The sequence below is a fragment of the Anopheles stephensi genome, chromosome 2 (assembly GCF_013141755.1).
Source record: "Anopheles stephensi strain Indian chromosome 2, UCI_ANSTEP_V1.0, whole genome shotgun sequence".
Taxonomy (NCBI): domain Eukaryota; kingdom Metazoa; phylum Arthropoda; class Insecta; order Diptera; family Culicidae; genus Anopheles; species Anopheles stephensi.
Window position 1 is genome coordinate 92344433 of NC_050202.1, and position 12940 is coordinate 92357372.

The window sequence follows — 12940 nt, forward strand, 5'->3', positions numbered from 1 at the left end:
CCATAAAACGGTCGAACCTCATCTGCATACAGCCTGGCCCGAGCGGCTCGATGGTCCGCCGGAATTCTAATCCGAGCAATTATCTTATCCATGGGACCGAACGAGGTTCGTCCGGGTGTCGTGGGACGGGTGAAAACGGTTTCGTGGCCATTTTGGGTGAATACTAAATTGGGTATCGACAAATCAATTTATTATTCCAGACAGGTTTGTGTCTCTCGCTTGTTGCTACCCGGGAACATCGTCCGAAATCAGGCAAAATAAATCAAAGATGTAACGGCCACCTGCTTTCGGGGCCGGTCCCTATGCGCTCGCGTGTGTGTGTTTCTGTGTAGGGGTACGTGTTGTTTGCGGTTGAAACCCAGAAAATAAATATCCACTGACCTGATTAACTTTAACACGGTTAACGCTAGTTGTTAAATTAGTCGGAATACATTTGCTGAACTGAATAATGTCTTTTTTCTCGCCGCTCGGTTCCTGCACGAAACAAAACAGTTCTGCAGTGGGGGATCTGTTAGTGGTTGAGCCTGTAATCACAGCGAATCAGCAGTGTCAGTTTTAATTGCAAAAATAATCTCCCATCAGTTTAAGCCAAGCGTTTGTGTAATATTTGCTCTGTGTCTCTCTCTCTGCCCCCGTTTTCCTCAACGCCTCTTTCCATTGTGCGTAGTGGGGGCAACGGTTAGAAATTACACATAGCAGCTTTTGCTCCGGTCAATAGTCATCTTTCCGCTTGAATTCATCGCGCAACAAGGACTGTACGATTACCGGTGACCAGGCGTCTCCATCAATTATGATACCGCAACACACTATCACAGGCACTCTTCTCTCTTATGGTGGTAGCAGAGCATTGGGCCATGTTGGGGGGGTTGAAAGGGTCTATTTCATGTGGAATAAACCGCAAAACGCCATGCACCTGATACGCTCATCAATCTCCCTTGCCTTTCCGGGCGCTTTCCCTGGTGCGTGCGCTCGCGCTTGCTCGTTCCTTGCGTGCTTGCGTGAACCACACAACGCGTGGCATGTTCGGGTAGGTTGGGCATATGCGCGCAACCATGCTCTAAATTATACATATCTAATAACGAATAATTGATTCATATGAAAAATACCCACCACCACTCTCTGCCGATCTCTTCAAATTTAGTTACCGATATCCGTTTGGTGCGCGTGTGAGTGTTTGGTGGACTCGCTGCTAAACATCAGGCCTATAAATACATGCAACACATTTCCAGCAAGGCCTGATCAAAACTGACAGTTGCGGTTTATTTATTCGTTTCCCAGCGTCAGAATCAGAATATTTTGGGCAGCCCAGCACGAAGCACGCCTGTGAACCGGGCCCGGTGTGTGTCCGGCGTTGCGGTTTTTTTGTGGTAGTTGTGTATGATTGGGAATGAAATTAGAATCAATGTTTGGACAGATTATATTACAGTGAGCTAAACAAACTACCACCGGAGCGCACAGTACAACAAAACGCATCACTTGCCCCGCCATTACAGCTCGGGTGGGATGTTTGCCGTCCGTGTCACTTTTGTAAAATATTTTTACAAAACAGAACCATTTTTTCCGGTTCCAATCCACAAATTTGATAAGTGGAACGCTGTGTTAAAAAATAAACAAACAAACGCACCATCCCGGTTCGACAGGGAAGGATGCGAAAGTTCGACCACGTGGAAAATTTGAAACATCATGAGTCCGTAGACCCAAAAGGCAAGAGAAGGCGTACATAAATCATGATGCCCATTTTGGCGTAACTGTTTTCCGTTCTCTGCATAACGATGAGTCCGTTCTTACGCTGAAGTTGTTCTAAAGGCCTAAGAAACCTGAAACTTGAGCGGTTGTGTAGCTAAGTGTATGTGTGTGTGTGTGCGAGTGTGTTGTGGTATAAACCGAACGCAACCCGAGCCGTGCCCCACAACGGATGAGTTCCATATTTTAACGATCAGGTCAGAACGAGGCCTGTGTGAGCATTAATATACCACCGTGTCGGCGTGCCTGGAAAGGCAATAAATTCACCTGAACGCAGGGATGACTGCAGGAATTGAGGGAGAAAATTCACCACCCTTAGAACCGGGATGCGTCCGTGCTTTGGACGTTAATTTCCTTGTAGTTGGCCATTGTTTTTACGCCTCTTCCGCCCTTCCAGAGGCTTGGTCGGTTGTTGGTTGTTTATGGTGTTGTCGGTCAGCTGAACTCGGTGGTCGATTAATCTTCGATCAACGCACAAGCCATTTGGAATTGGAACGATGATATATTCACGCCGTTTCACTCCGACGCTCCCGAGCGAACCGTGGCCATTTTCCACCGATAGACCATGCGCCAAATAAATCATATCCTTTTTTCCGGATGTTCTCATTAACATCATCATATTCGATGAGCTTATGATTGTGTTCCTTCGTAGATTGGTTGGCGGACGACTGATGCATTGAAGGTTACTAAGTTGAAGGTTACTGACACAAGCTTTAGTATCCGCTTAAAGCAGTGTGAAGCATCTTTTAATAATAAAAAACACATTAAAATCCATTATGCCACAGCAACACGTCCACAACATTGAACGCTTCTATTACCGAAAATTCCTCTTTGCAAGTAAAAGTGCGTGTGGATTCGGTTTTCCCGTCGGTCTAGCCACGCCACACCGATGGAAATCCACTTCAAAGGGTCTCGGTCTTGTAATAACTTCTCGCTTTTTTGGTCGTATCAAAAACTAATTTCATTGTTTGGTTGATTAACTAAGGTTATCCTCAAAGCTGTTCGCCGGCAATCCCCGGCCCGGAGGGTCTGGCGTGTTTCGTGACTTTCGGTAAACAGCCTAATCCATGCTCGGGCTCCAACGTACCAACGTACATCTATCTCTCTATCGCTCCGTCCGGTTCATCCATTTTCTCGAGCACGGCATCACGGACCTTCCAGCCGATTGAAGGTCATCCGGTGAACGGTGGGAAGCGGACAAAAGGCTTGTGGTGTGGATTTTAACACAAGAACAACAAACTCGAAGGTCGCCGTAGCAGGCATCGAGCATCCGGCTGTAAGAAGAGATACAGTTAAAGAGGCTTTTGAGTGCGTTAACAAACTGGCGATGGTCAAGGTTTGGTGGGTGGCAAGCCACTCCACAGATCACTCACTTACGACCCTCGGGTGGGGTGTTTAATAATTTCATTACTATTGTTATTATACGTTCTTATTTTAATCATCGTTCCATTATTGCTGCGGTGTGTCTAACGGCACTGTCGGGTCTGTCGATGGGAAGTATCGCCCTGGGCGGTTAACAACGGCGGTCTTTCTTTCTCTGGATCTCGCCGTGGGTGGTTAACTTTTGTTCCACCAGCAAAGCCGGAACCATGGAATTGCTCTTGAAATAGCACAAAAGGGGTTAGTTGGTTGCAAAGCCCGTACTCCGGGGATCATTGACTGTAACTGACAGTACATCCAGCTGCTCGGGCGAGATTGGAATCACGTCCATCGAGTGTGTACTTAACGCTACAGTAAGCCACACCTTCGCAAGAGAGCAGTCGCTGCAGACAATGTGGTGGCCCAGGCAACACTTTATTTGGGATGTATTTAGAAAAGGATACAAAACCGGTTGATGATGGCATGCATGCAGAGGCGCAGAGAGAGAGAGGGAGAGTTAACTGTCCAAAGGCAAATGTTTGACATTTACACACAAAACGGTTGTATAAAAATTTAATAACAAGCGCCAGTAATCCCTCCAGCTCTCAATGAACGCTGACAGGTGACATTTATGATGATACATCCTACAAGCGAATAAAAAAAACCATACACGCTACCCTGCAAAAGTCACCCAACAAGCCTTACTTTGGCCGCGAAAAAAGGAAAATAACAAATCCTGGGCAGCAGACTCAATTGTGAGTTCAAGGTTGGTCGTCCGTAATGGCCAGTGTGAGGTAGTTAAAAAAGGACCAACCGAAGGAAAACCCCGGATCGCTTCATTTCCCATGGCCCAATCGGCCATGGTTTCAGCCAAAGTCCGGTGGCGGCCTTTTACATTGGATGAAGTTTGACCTCACGTGGGTGTTTTTGGGTTCGCAAAAGTTTCTGATCCGTATTTTGCAGACCCGGTGCTCTTGTGCGGACTCGGTATGGGCTCGGTCGAATATCTTAATCAAATAATTCACCCGAAATCCTCGAATGTTGATGAGGAACACTGGTCAAAATGGCGCGGAAGCGAGTGTGAGAGAGTTGGGGGGTACACCAGGTGCAAGTCTCCCAGAACAACAACAACAACAACAACAGATGCTCCTCCAGCGCAGGAAGAAGATCATTAATAACAAAAAACAGTGCCGGAAAAGCCCTCACTTCGTCACCTGCGCTCTCTCCTGGCGATTCCTTTGCTCCCGAGAATGGTTCTTTGCGCGTGCTTTTAGCACTGGCAAAAAGCAATACCTTCAATTTCCGGCCACGACCGTGTACGCCCGTGCACGTTCGGCTGGCGGAGCTAAAAAAGACACCTTTCGCTGGAAAACATGCATCCACACCGGGTGACCTCATCGGGAGTTGAAGGGTTTGGCGCGGGACGCTTATCTAAACATTCGCAGCCAGGAAAATGTACAACCGATGATGGCCATCATTCAGCGTTGGCCGTTTTGCACGAAATGAACGGTGTGTGTGTGTGTGTTTGCATCCAGGCACTCTCCGGCGCTCAGCGGGTCGGCTGCTTTCTGCTAAAATGCCTTACCGTGAAATATCTGATTATTTTGTTTGGAAGCGAAATTGCGGCGGGCGCAGCTTCCTAACTTTGGCTGTCGGGAGGAGTCGGCCATCGCTCAAGCCTTTTGTTATTGTTATTGTTGGAAGTGGGGTTTTTTCACACGCCGACCGAGGTTCCAGCAGGCCAACAAGGATTGTTGATGACCATCATCACCACCCCAACAAACGGGGGTCAAGCGCGATGTTCGTGGTCAGCGATCGTGCGCGCATTGTTTTTACTTACCGTAAAATTGGTAGCTTTGCCATATTTATTCGGTTCGCTGGCTGGCCGGCTAGGAATCGATTCGGACCAGAGCCCAAATTCCGTGTGCCACTGACAGGCGGAAACTGATGAGTTCGACATGAGCTGTGTGTCGGTGTGCGCAGAGAGTTGGAATGCTGAACAGCAGCAGCAGCAGCAGCAGCAGCAGCAGCATCGTTTGCTGCCCGTGGCATGAAGTTTTCATTTCGCCGCTGTTCCGGTGCACAAATGTTTGTCAAATAAAAGCAAAAGCCGGGCACTCGGAACGAAACTCGACCCAATTCAACGGCGGGAGGCTGTTCATTGTGTTCCTGACAGGATATGAAGCCAGGCTTCTCGTCCCCGGCCAGTTGTTGCACAAATCGGCGTGTAGGACCGCGTGTGTGTGTGTGTGTACAGTGAGTTTTGGGAGGAACTTTTTTTTGCTGTTTGGCGGTACAGTTATATTCTTTCCTTCGGTATTTTTGATGTTCGGCTACTGTTTGTACGAGTTGCTGCTTTTATTTTCCACTGTGAGCAGTTCAGTTATTGTTGGCCCATTCTTATCGCAAACCGCTTTAACGATCATTCGGTTTGATGGTCGATTTCCGGGAACATGCTGTAGCGGAACGAGTTGACTTTGATCGGGTAGAATTTCGCGAGAAGAAAAACATACGGAATTAATTAACTGAAAGGCTTCTAGTAAACGAACGTTCCGCGATAAGGCTCTTGTGCGAGGCGAGTAATTTTTAAATCAATACAGTTTGTGAAATTAATTTTTGCAAGAGGCCTTTCAATCGTTATAAAACGATAGATAAAAATCCCCGCTTTGAATCCCACTTAAAAGCATCTGATTGAAGCGGGAGATCCACCTTCCAGCCGGGAAACTGTGATAAGCAGTTTACGAGCAGTTTAAGAAAACGATAAAATGAAACTAATAATCCTGTGACAAACTGTGGGATTGCTGCTGGCGCTGATGCTGCTGTGTTTTGTTGGCTCTTACCGTAAGGCATTCGGTTTTAATGTCCCATCCTTTCCTAATTTCGGTGCTGTTTGTGAGTTTTCTGCTCCCGGCCTCTGGCGAAGCAAGCATTAAGCGGCGTCTTGAACGTTTCAAAAGCCATCGTGTTTAAACCGTTAAGCCGAATGGTCTCTTAAGCCCTCGAGGCAATAAATCAGTTTTTTCTTCCCTGCCATCTTTGCTTCACAATCATTTCTTCAGTTTGCTGGGCTTTCCCGCTTTGCTTCTGGGCTTTGTCAATTTTTCGCCATGCCGTGGAAAAGAAAGCAGAAGGCAGTGTATGTATGGGTGTGTGTGGAAGAGTACAACTGAAATCCTTTTTCACTCACCAGAGCGTTCATCGACAGTCAGAGATTAGAGAACGGAAGATGGAAAATGGGAGAATGGAGTGAGGATAATACAGGAGTGGTCGTTCGGAGTTTTTTCTCTCTCTTATACTGTGTTTGTGTGGTTTGGTTTGAATCTGCTGTCGGTTTCGAAGCCATTTGCAACAGTTTCCAAACCCCTGCGAGGCAACAAGATGAGCAGCAGCGAGTACAGCGGGTGTCTTTGGCAGCAGGCTGACTTTTACTCCATTCAGCTCGTTTTCCCGGTCCTTTTTTTTCGACAACTCTTTTCCATCAAATCTGATATTTTCCGGCTTCTGTCAACGTCTCATTCGGGGCGTACGTACACCACTGTCTACGGGCTACAACAGAGCGGCTTGAAGCTCTCGCACTCTGTTTCCTTTCCTTCGATAAGCAGTTGCAGTCGAGCGAGTGCTGAGGCAGTGGGAAACTGTATGCGAGCTTTCCAGGGTAGGCTTGAATTTAGTTTTCGACTGGTTGGTTTTTTGCTTCTTCTCGGGACCACCCTCGGGAAATAATTTCATTTTTCAACTCGATGAAAGAACCAAAGTGGAGATCTGGGACTGATCCCGACCCGAGCAGAAGTGATGACCCAAATGTTCGCTCGGAATTCCGCCTCAAATTCCCCTGCGGTAGTCGATCAGATCGAAGCTGGGAAAATAAAAAGCGCAACACAAGCAAGTTGAGGCAATGAATAAGAAGAAGCTGGTGGGACGGACAGAACCGGCATGGCATGGAGAGGAATTTGTGCAAAACAGAAACTATCCCACATCAAAACGGCCTCAGAAGAACTGGTCGTTGTTGATTGTTTGCACACCAACTAGGCAATTTCCAAACCGAACCTTCTTTTTTGTGTAGATGTTGGAGGAAAGCGATGTGATTGTGTCTGTAAGAAAAAATCAGGATTGTTTCTTGTAGTGTTGTATGTGTGTTTGTTTTGTTCTTGAGTTCTTATCGTCCATTCGTTCTTTGCTATAATCTGAGAATAGTTATTCTAGCTAATACACATGTCCTAACAAACAACTGTTTAATATATTTCAGGTGAGTTTCGACGGACGGTGACGGCGACAGCACACTTAGCCGGGACTAGCATACGATCCCTTTTCGGCGTCCTCCGTTGACCGCTTGCGTCGACTGTGAAGTTCGATGGCCTCTTCAAGCGTGTTGGGCAGCGTGACTCCGGTCGTTTCGGGAAACTCCAGTATCAAAATGCCGGACAACACGGCCACCGAACCGAACAGAACCATCGGCAGCGGTGCCCAGAGCGCCTGCAGTAGTGGCATCTGTGGGGCAAGCATCGACCCGAACCGGCCCACCATCGAGCAGAAGGAAATGAAGCTTTGGCGCAGGTTGGTCGGGAAGATTTCCGCCGTGTAGATGTAGAGCGTGGAGAAGGACAGCGAGATGGCCATTTTGCTCATTAAAAACAGGCTCACATTCAGCCAGGTGATGTCTGGAAAGCGGAAGCACACGCACGGGTGAGTGTGGGTTTCAGTGGGGAAATAGCGGGAAGTTGCAATCGATAGTCCATGCCTACCTTTGAGAGCTGTCAGCGCCAGTAGGCAGAACACGCCGGACAGTATCAACGAGCCGCATTGCGTTTTCCGGCGGCCGAATCGATTCAGTATGAAATTGATAGCGAGCGAGGGAGGTATCTCGGCGAGCGTGATGAAGATAAAATTACTATACTTATCCCCGGCCAGCGTGACCGAGTTGAGCGTCAGCCCGTAATACACCATCGCGTTGGTGAACCAGCAGAACGCACAGTTGCCGATACGCAGCAGCAAACTCCGGTGCCGGCAGGTTTCGCGGACCAGTTGGAAGAAGGATTTTTTCCCACCTCCGTCCCGCTGTTCCGCCTCGAGCTTTGTCTTTTGCTGCAGGTAAAACTCGTCCAGCGTGCTCTTGGGAAGGGGTGGCCTACCGTTGGCTTTGGCAACCCGCTGCAGGATGTTCACCACGTCCGATTGCCGATCTTTGGTGAGTAGCCAGCGAACGCTCTCGACGGTGGTGTAAAGCAGCGGAATCGATAGCACTCCGGGCACGAAGAGTACGATCGTAAGGGTGCGCCAGTTGCGGAACGTCATCGCCAGCAATCCGAGCAGTCCTTCGGCCAGTGCGTACGCCACAAGGATGATGCTCTTGACGATGACGCGCAACCTCGGTTCGACCAGCTCGAGGCTGAGGATGAACGCGGTCGTGTAGCTCGTTGACCCGAACATGGCCTCGACGAACTCGAGCGTTATGAAGGCTGGGTAGCTGCCGGCGAACGAGCGAACGATCGCGAGCACCGCGCCAACCCCAACACACAGCAGCAGCGTCCAGCGACGCCCAAACCGATCGGATATGATACCGGACAGGGCGAGCGACACAAACTGACCAATGCTGTGGACCGTGCCGACCAGCGTCACTTTCCAAAGGTTCTCCTCACAGGTTAGGTCGAACTAGAATTAAATAGCGTTAAGAGGGAATAGCTTTATCCGGGTGATCCAATCCGAGTGGTTAGAATTGCGGGCTCACATCATTCAGGATTGTCCTTTCGCTGGGATCGGCGTACACGAACTCAGTGCACCGTTCAATGGCGCTTCGGTTGAACCGGCTTTCATCACACACGAACTCATCGGGACTCGACGGTATCACCTGATACCGATCACATTTCGCCGGATGTTGAGGCTTGCCACCGAACGGCACCGCCGCTCGTAACCATTCCGGAGCATACGGTGTGGTTCCGGACGCCGTTTCACACTCCGGCACAAGGCAGCTGGGGACGAAATTGAAGTTTGAGCACCACGAGGTTTCTCCCTCCCAGACAGCACGCACCGACCCTTACCGATAGTGAAGGTCGCCGGCAGTAAACACATAGCACAGGTTCGAAAACGCGGTAAATATGACGGGCAGCAGCAGGAGGGAACACTGCCACAGCTGAAACGGTCCGAAGTGGCCTACTTCCTCGAGCAAATCGTCCAGCTCGACACGGTCCGGCGCCGGGTCGGTTGACTTTGACATCTTGCGGTCGGTCGGTCGGTCGTTCTGCCGCAGACTAGCACTAATCGCAATCGCAGACCGCCACGGCAGATACGCAGCCGCGTGCAAACTAACCGAGAAACACCTGATAAATCTTCGCCTCGTACGATGCACACGCACACACAGAACCACGTGCGCGTGTGAGCTCACTCGCTTTCTCTCTGTCGCTCATGGCCGCGTCGTTTTAATTCCGGTGTCGTCGACTTATCAGCTGTTGTTATTATGGCCGTCAGCGCCAGTTGCGCGCCGACGCACCACACTGTTCAATCGGCACCCAATGCTCACACACGCACGCACACACACACACAGTGGCCCACTGTTTGCCGCTTAGCTATCATAATGCTCGGATAGGGAAGAGGTGCCAGTTGATACTAGTCTTAGTTGTAGGGTCGAGGAATTCCCTATAATGCGTGGACAATGTATTTTGAGCGGACGAACTTTGCGCGGCATCGGTCGACAGATAAGTTTATCTTCGCACTGTCAACAGCGCTCATTCAAACAGTTGGCAAGCGCGAGATGTGTTGGCTGACCTTCCCCGTGACTTGCGTGAAGTTGAGCGCCGGATCCCCAGATTGGTAGGTAGGAAGTTATTGAGCATCGAGAGGTGTTGCTATCAGATATCCGTCGACCGAGAACTGCCTCCAATCCGTCGTCAGGTTGATTTCGTTTTATGGACTTGATTACCAAGATTCCAGGCAGCGCCGCTTATGCTGGAGGCCTTGTTCAACAATTGTGTACATAGAGCGATGTTTCTTTACATCTCTCGTGCGAAGAGCTGTACGAGGACTAGTGCACTAAACAATCGTAAGCGCTCATAAAAGCAACGCTTGACTGCGTATCGAACGGAAAGCGTTTTCTCAATGAAGTGTTGCGGTGCCTTCGCCAAGAGCCTTTTTATGACCTTCTTCAGAGTGGAACGGACGCTACCCGGTCTGCGTGCGTAATTCTTTCTCCCTCTGAAAAGAAGTCTTATTCTTCGAGGGAGTCTTCTTATTCCGATGCTGTGCTATCGACGGAAACCATCGAACTAACCTTCGACCACAAGAAATAAATCATTCTGCCTACCCGCAGGGAATGTGGCGGCCTATCTTGCCGGGAAAAGTCCCGGAGCGCATTTAGAATCACATCGGTCCGTTGGGTACTTTCTCTTTCTCTTCTTCAGCTCTGTCCGGTCGTGACACACAATGCCCAACGTTACACAAGAAAAAAAAGGAGAAGAAGAATTGGGAAAGAATTCACTCGGGGACGTTTGAAATCCTCGGAACGGTCTTGTCATGTACCGCACGGGAAGGGTTTTCCCTTTATCATGCTTTTTCCGACGTCGTCGGCCTACGGACAACGCCAATGAGATGGGAAGAATTCTTTTTTCCCTTATTCTTTCTCTCGCTCTCTCTTTCGCTCTTCAACCGACCCTTTCTATTCAACCGACATTGAGGTTTCCTTGTCGGCGCCGGCATTCGGCGTCCGGGTGACATTAGGTAAACCAGGCACGATTTTCCACTTTTCCGTCACATACGGTCGCATACATTGCGAGGGAAAAACCGCCGAACGAGCCGGCCGATGGTGACATTTCATGTTTTCTTTCGATCGGGTTCGGAAAACCCCTTAACCATCCGTGCCATTCGTCGGCCAACTCAGATGTCAGATAAATTCGCCACCGTTTGACACATCGGACACACACTGGGTAGGTGGGTGGCGGCTAGTGGGTGGGAACCACTCTCTTCAAATAGAAGTGTGAATTTATGTCCAGCAGAGGCGACGTGTTTCGGCAAAAACAGCTCGGCACCCAGGCCGATCGATCGATTGTTCCGGGGTGTCCGGGAAAAAGGCGCGTAATTGAACCTTGCGGATTGCGAGTGAAACTGCACGATCTTGGCAATTGTCTGTTTTGAAGGGCACTCACGCACGTCGCCCGCGTCTACTGCCAGCTGTTGGTAACATTAAGTGTCCTTACACCTGTGCTCAGCAGAAGAAAAACAGAAAGGCCCGGTTTTTGAGTGTCGGATGTGGATAAGCTTTCTTTCCACTTGCCACAAAACTCAAACGATGGACATTGAACGATGGGTGGCGCAACACACACGCACACAAACACGAGCAAGCACTTAATCGAATTGTTCAATTACTTCTCACCGGCGACGTGACTTTTCATGCGTATCGGGCGCATAATTTAAAAGTGCGCTCTTTCCACAACCCATTCCGAATTCTGAAAAGGGGTACCACCACTTGCTACCGTCTCCCCAGGGTTCTGTGGACGCCATTACGCCAACCGAGGACGAGCAATTATTGAAAGCGTATCGCGAGGAGCAGCGAGAGCAAGGAGATGGGATAATGGGTTTCTTTATGGGTTGTTGAATTTGTCCTCGAATCGGAATCGGAATCGGAATCGGCATCCTTCGCTGGCTTAGCGCCCTGTTCGGCCAGCAACAGCAACAACCTGTGGAAAACTGTCGAACAACCTGTTTTCTGCGGTTCTCGCGCTCGCGGAACAAAATTACTTTCTTGTTTTGTTCTCCCGCTTTTCTTTTTCGCGTTCCTTTGTGTCTCCCCGTAACGCGCTGGCAACTTTTATTTCTTTTACATTTTCTTCTATTTATTTTTGCCCTGTTTTTATACACACACACACTCGCCCACTTTTGAAGACCGGGCGCCGATAGCCTTAGTCATCGTGGTTGGTGTTGAACAGAACCTTGTCACGATCGAAGTGTAAAATAATCATTATGCAAATGCAAAAGTGGGGGAAAATACACGAAAACATACAAACGCGCCTGATTACGAGAGTCCTTGATGTGGCAACCCAGCACACGGTTCCGTTGGCAACTTGGCAGGGCGCAACAGCAGCGACATCGTATCGCTGATTTCATGATCCATCTATACCCGAACGACGTGTTTTTTCTCCACTCGGTCTGTGTGTGTGTGTGAGTGTGTCAACCATCGATCGATCGGTTCGTCCTTCGTCCTCTGTTGGAGTTGTTTGCCATGCGGAATGGGTTCCGAGGCCGGCGGAGCTGCCATTGTACAACGTCTTCTGCGCTCTGCACCTCATCAGGATCACCATATTGGTTCGTTTAGCAAGACACTTGCTGCTACACAACATTGTTGCTTGGCCTGTTGGTTGCCTCGGGCGACCAGACACAACCAGTGCCTGCCAGTAAATATTATTATTGTCCTTCTTGTGTTTACTTGGTACTCTTTTTTTGTTTTGGTGGGCCGCTAGGAAGTTGCTATTCTGGGCCTCCGCCCAGACGCCATTTGTACCATTCGTCGCCGGGACTCGCAGCGACTCGTTGCAACAACCACGCTTGGATGAGCGCTTTCAATTAGAGGTTAAGCAAAAACTTCATCCCAACAGCAGCGCGACAGTCCGGGCAGGGGCGTTTTTCCCCGGCAACGACGACGAAACGCACGAAAATAAATAAAATCATTTTCGGTACTGTGCGTGTGAATAATTGTTGCAGAAAGCGGAGAAAATAATCATGATAAAAGGCGAAGGTGAAATGGCGTACCTTCCGGGAATGGGAACGACAAAGGCAAACACTGTCCCTTTTTTGTGGGCTGTAAAACTTCCACCAGATGATGTCGTTGTTGGGCTGGAGGCACGGGGACTGGCTG

At 49.3% G+C, this 12940-nt stretch overlaps 2 protein-coding genes across 16 annotated transcripts in view; one reads left to right on the forward strand and one right to left on the reverse strand.

The window, feature by feature from the left end:
- LOC118505359 overlaps positions 1 to 12940 on the forward strand; it is a 205486-nt gene that overhangs the window by 86277 nt on the left and 106269 nt on the right. Inside the window, exon 1 of one of the 15 annotated variants that reach the window (XM_036041046.1) lies at positions 7680 to 7785. The exons of the other annotated variants lie outside the window; for them this stretch is intronic. The gene's annotated coding sequence lies outside the window, so the exon portion shown is untranslated. Of the gene's footprint in view, positions 1 to 7679; positions 7786 to 12940 lie in introns of those variants that run through there. 15 annotated transcript variants of the gene reach the window in all.
- Positions 7310 to 9525, reverse strand: LOC118505358 (solute carrier family 22 member 3-like). Its single transcript, XM_036041034.1, has 4 exons — positions 9138 to 9525; positions 8828 to 9068; positions 7845 to 8751; positions 7310 to 7760 (listed from the first exon to the last, which is right to left on the reverse strand). Exons 1-4 carry the CDS (start codon positions 9311 to 9313, stop codon positions 7384 to 7386), a joined length of 1701 nt encoding a protein of 566 aa, XP_035896927.1. The 5' UTR covers positions 9314 to 9525; the 3' UTR covers positions 7310 to 7383.

Bases quoted from the DNA above. Each gene is read 5' to 3' on its own strand.
- LOC118505358 (XM_036041034.1), bottom strand. From the start codon at position 9,313: ATGTCAAAGTCAACCGACCCGGCGCCGGACCGTGTCGAGCTGGACGAT. The intron at 8,752-8,827 runs GTGAGCCCGCAA...ATTTAATTCTAG, and splicing joins AAAGGACAATCCTGAATGAT to TTCGACCTAACCTGTGAGGA. The intron at 7,761-7,844 runs GTAGGCATGGAC...TCCGCTTTCCAG, and splicing joins GGCGCTGACAGCTCTCAAAG to ACATCACCTGGCTGAATGTG.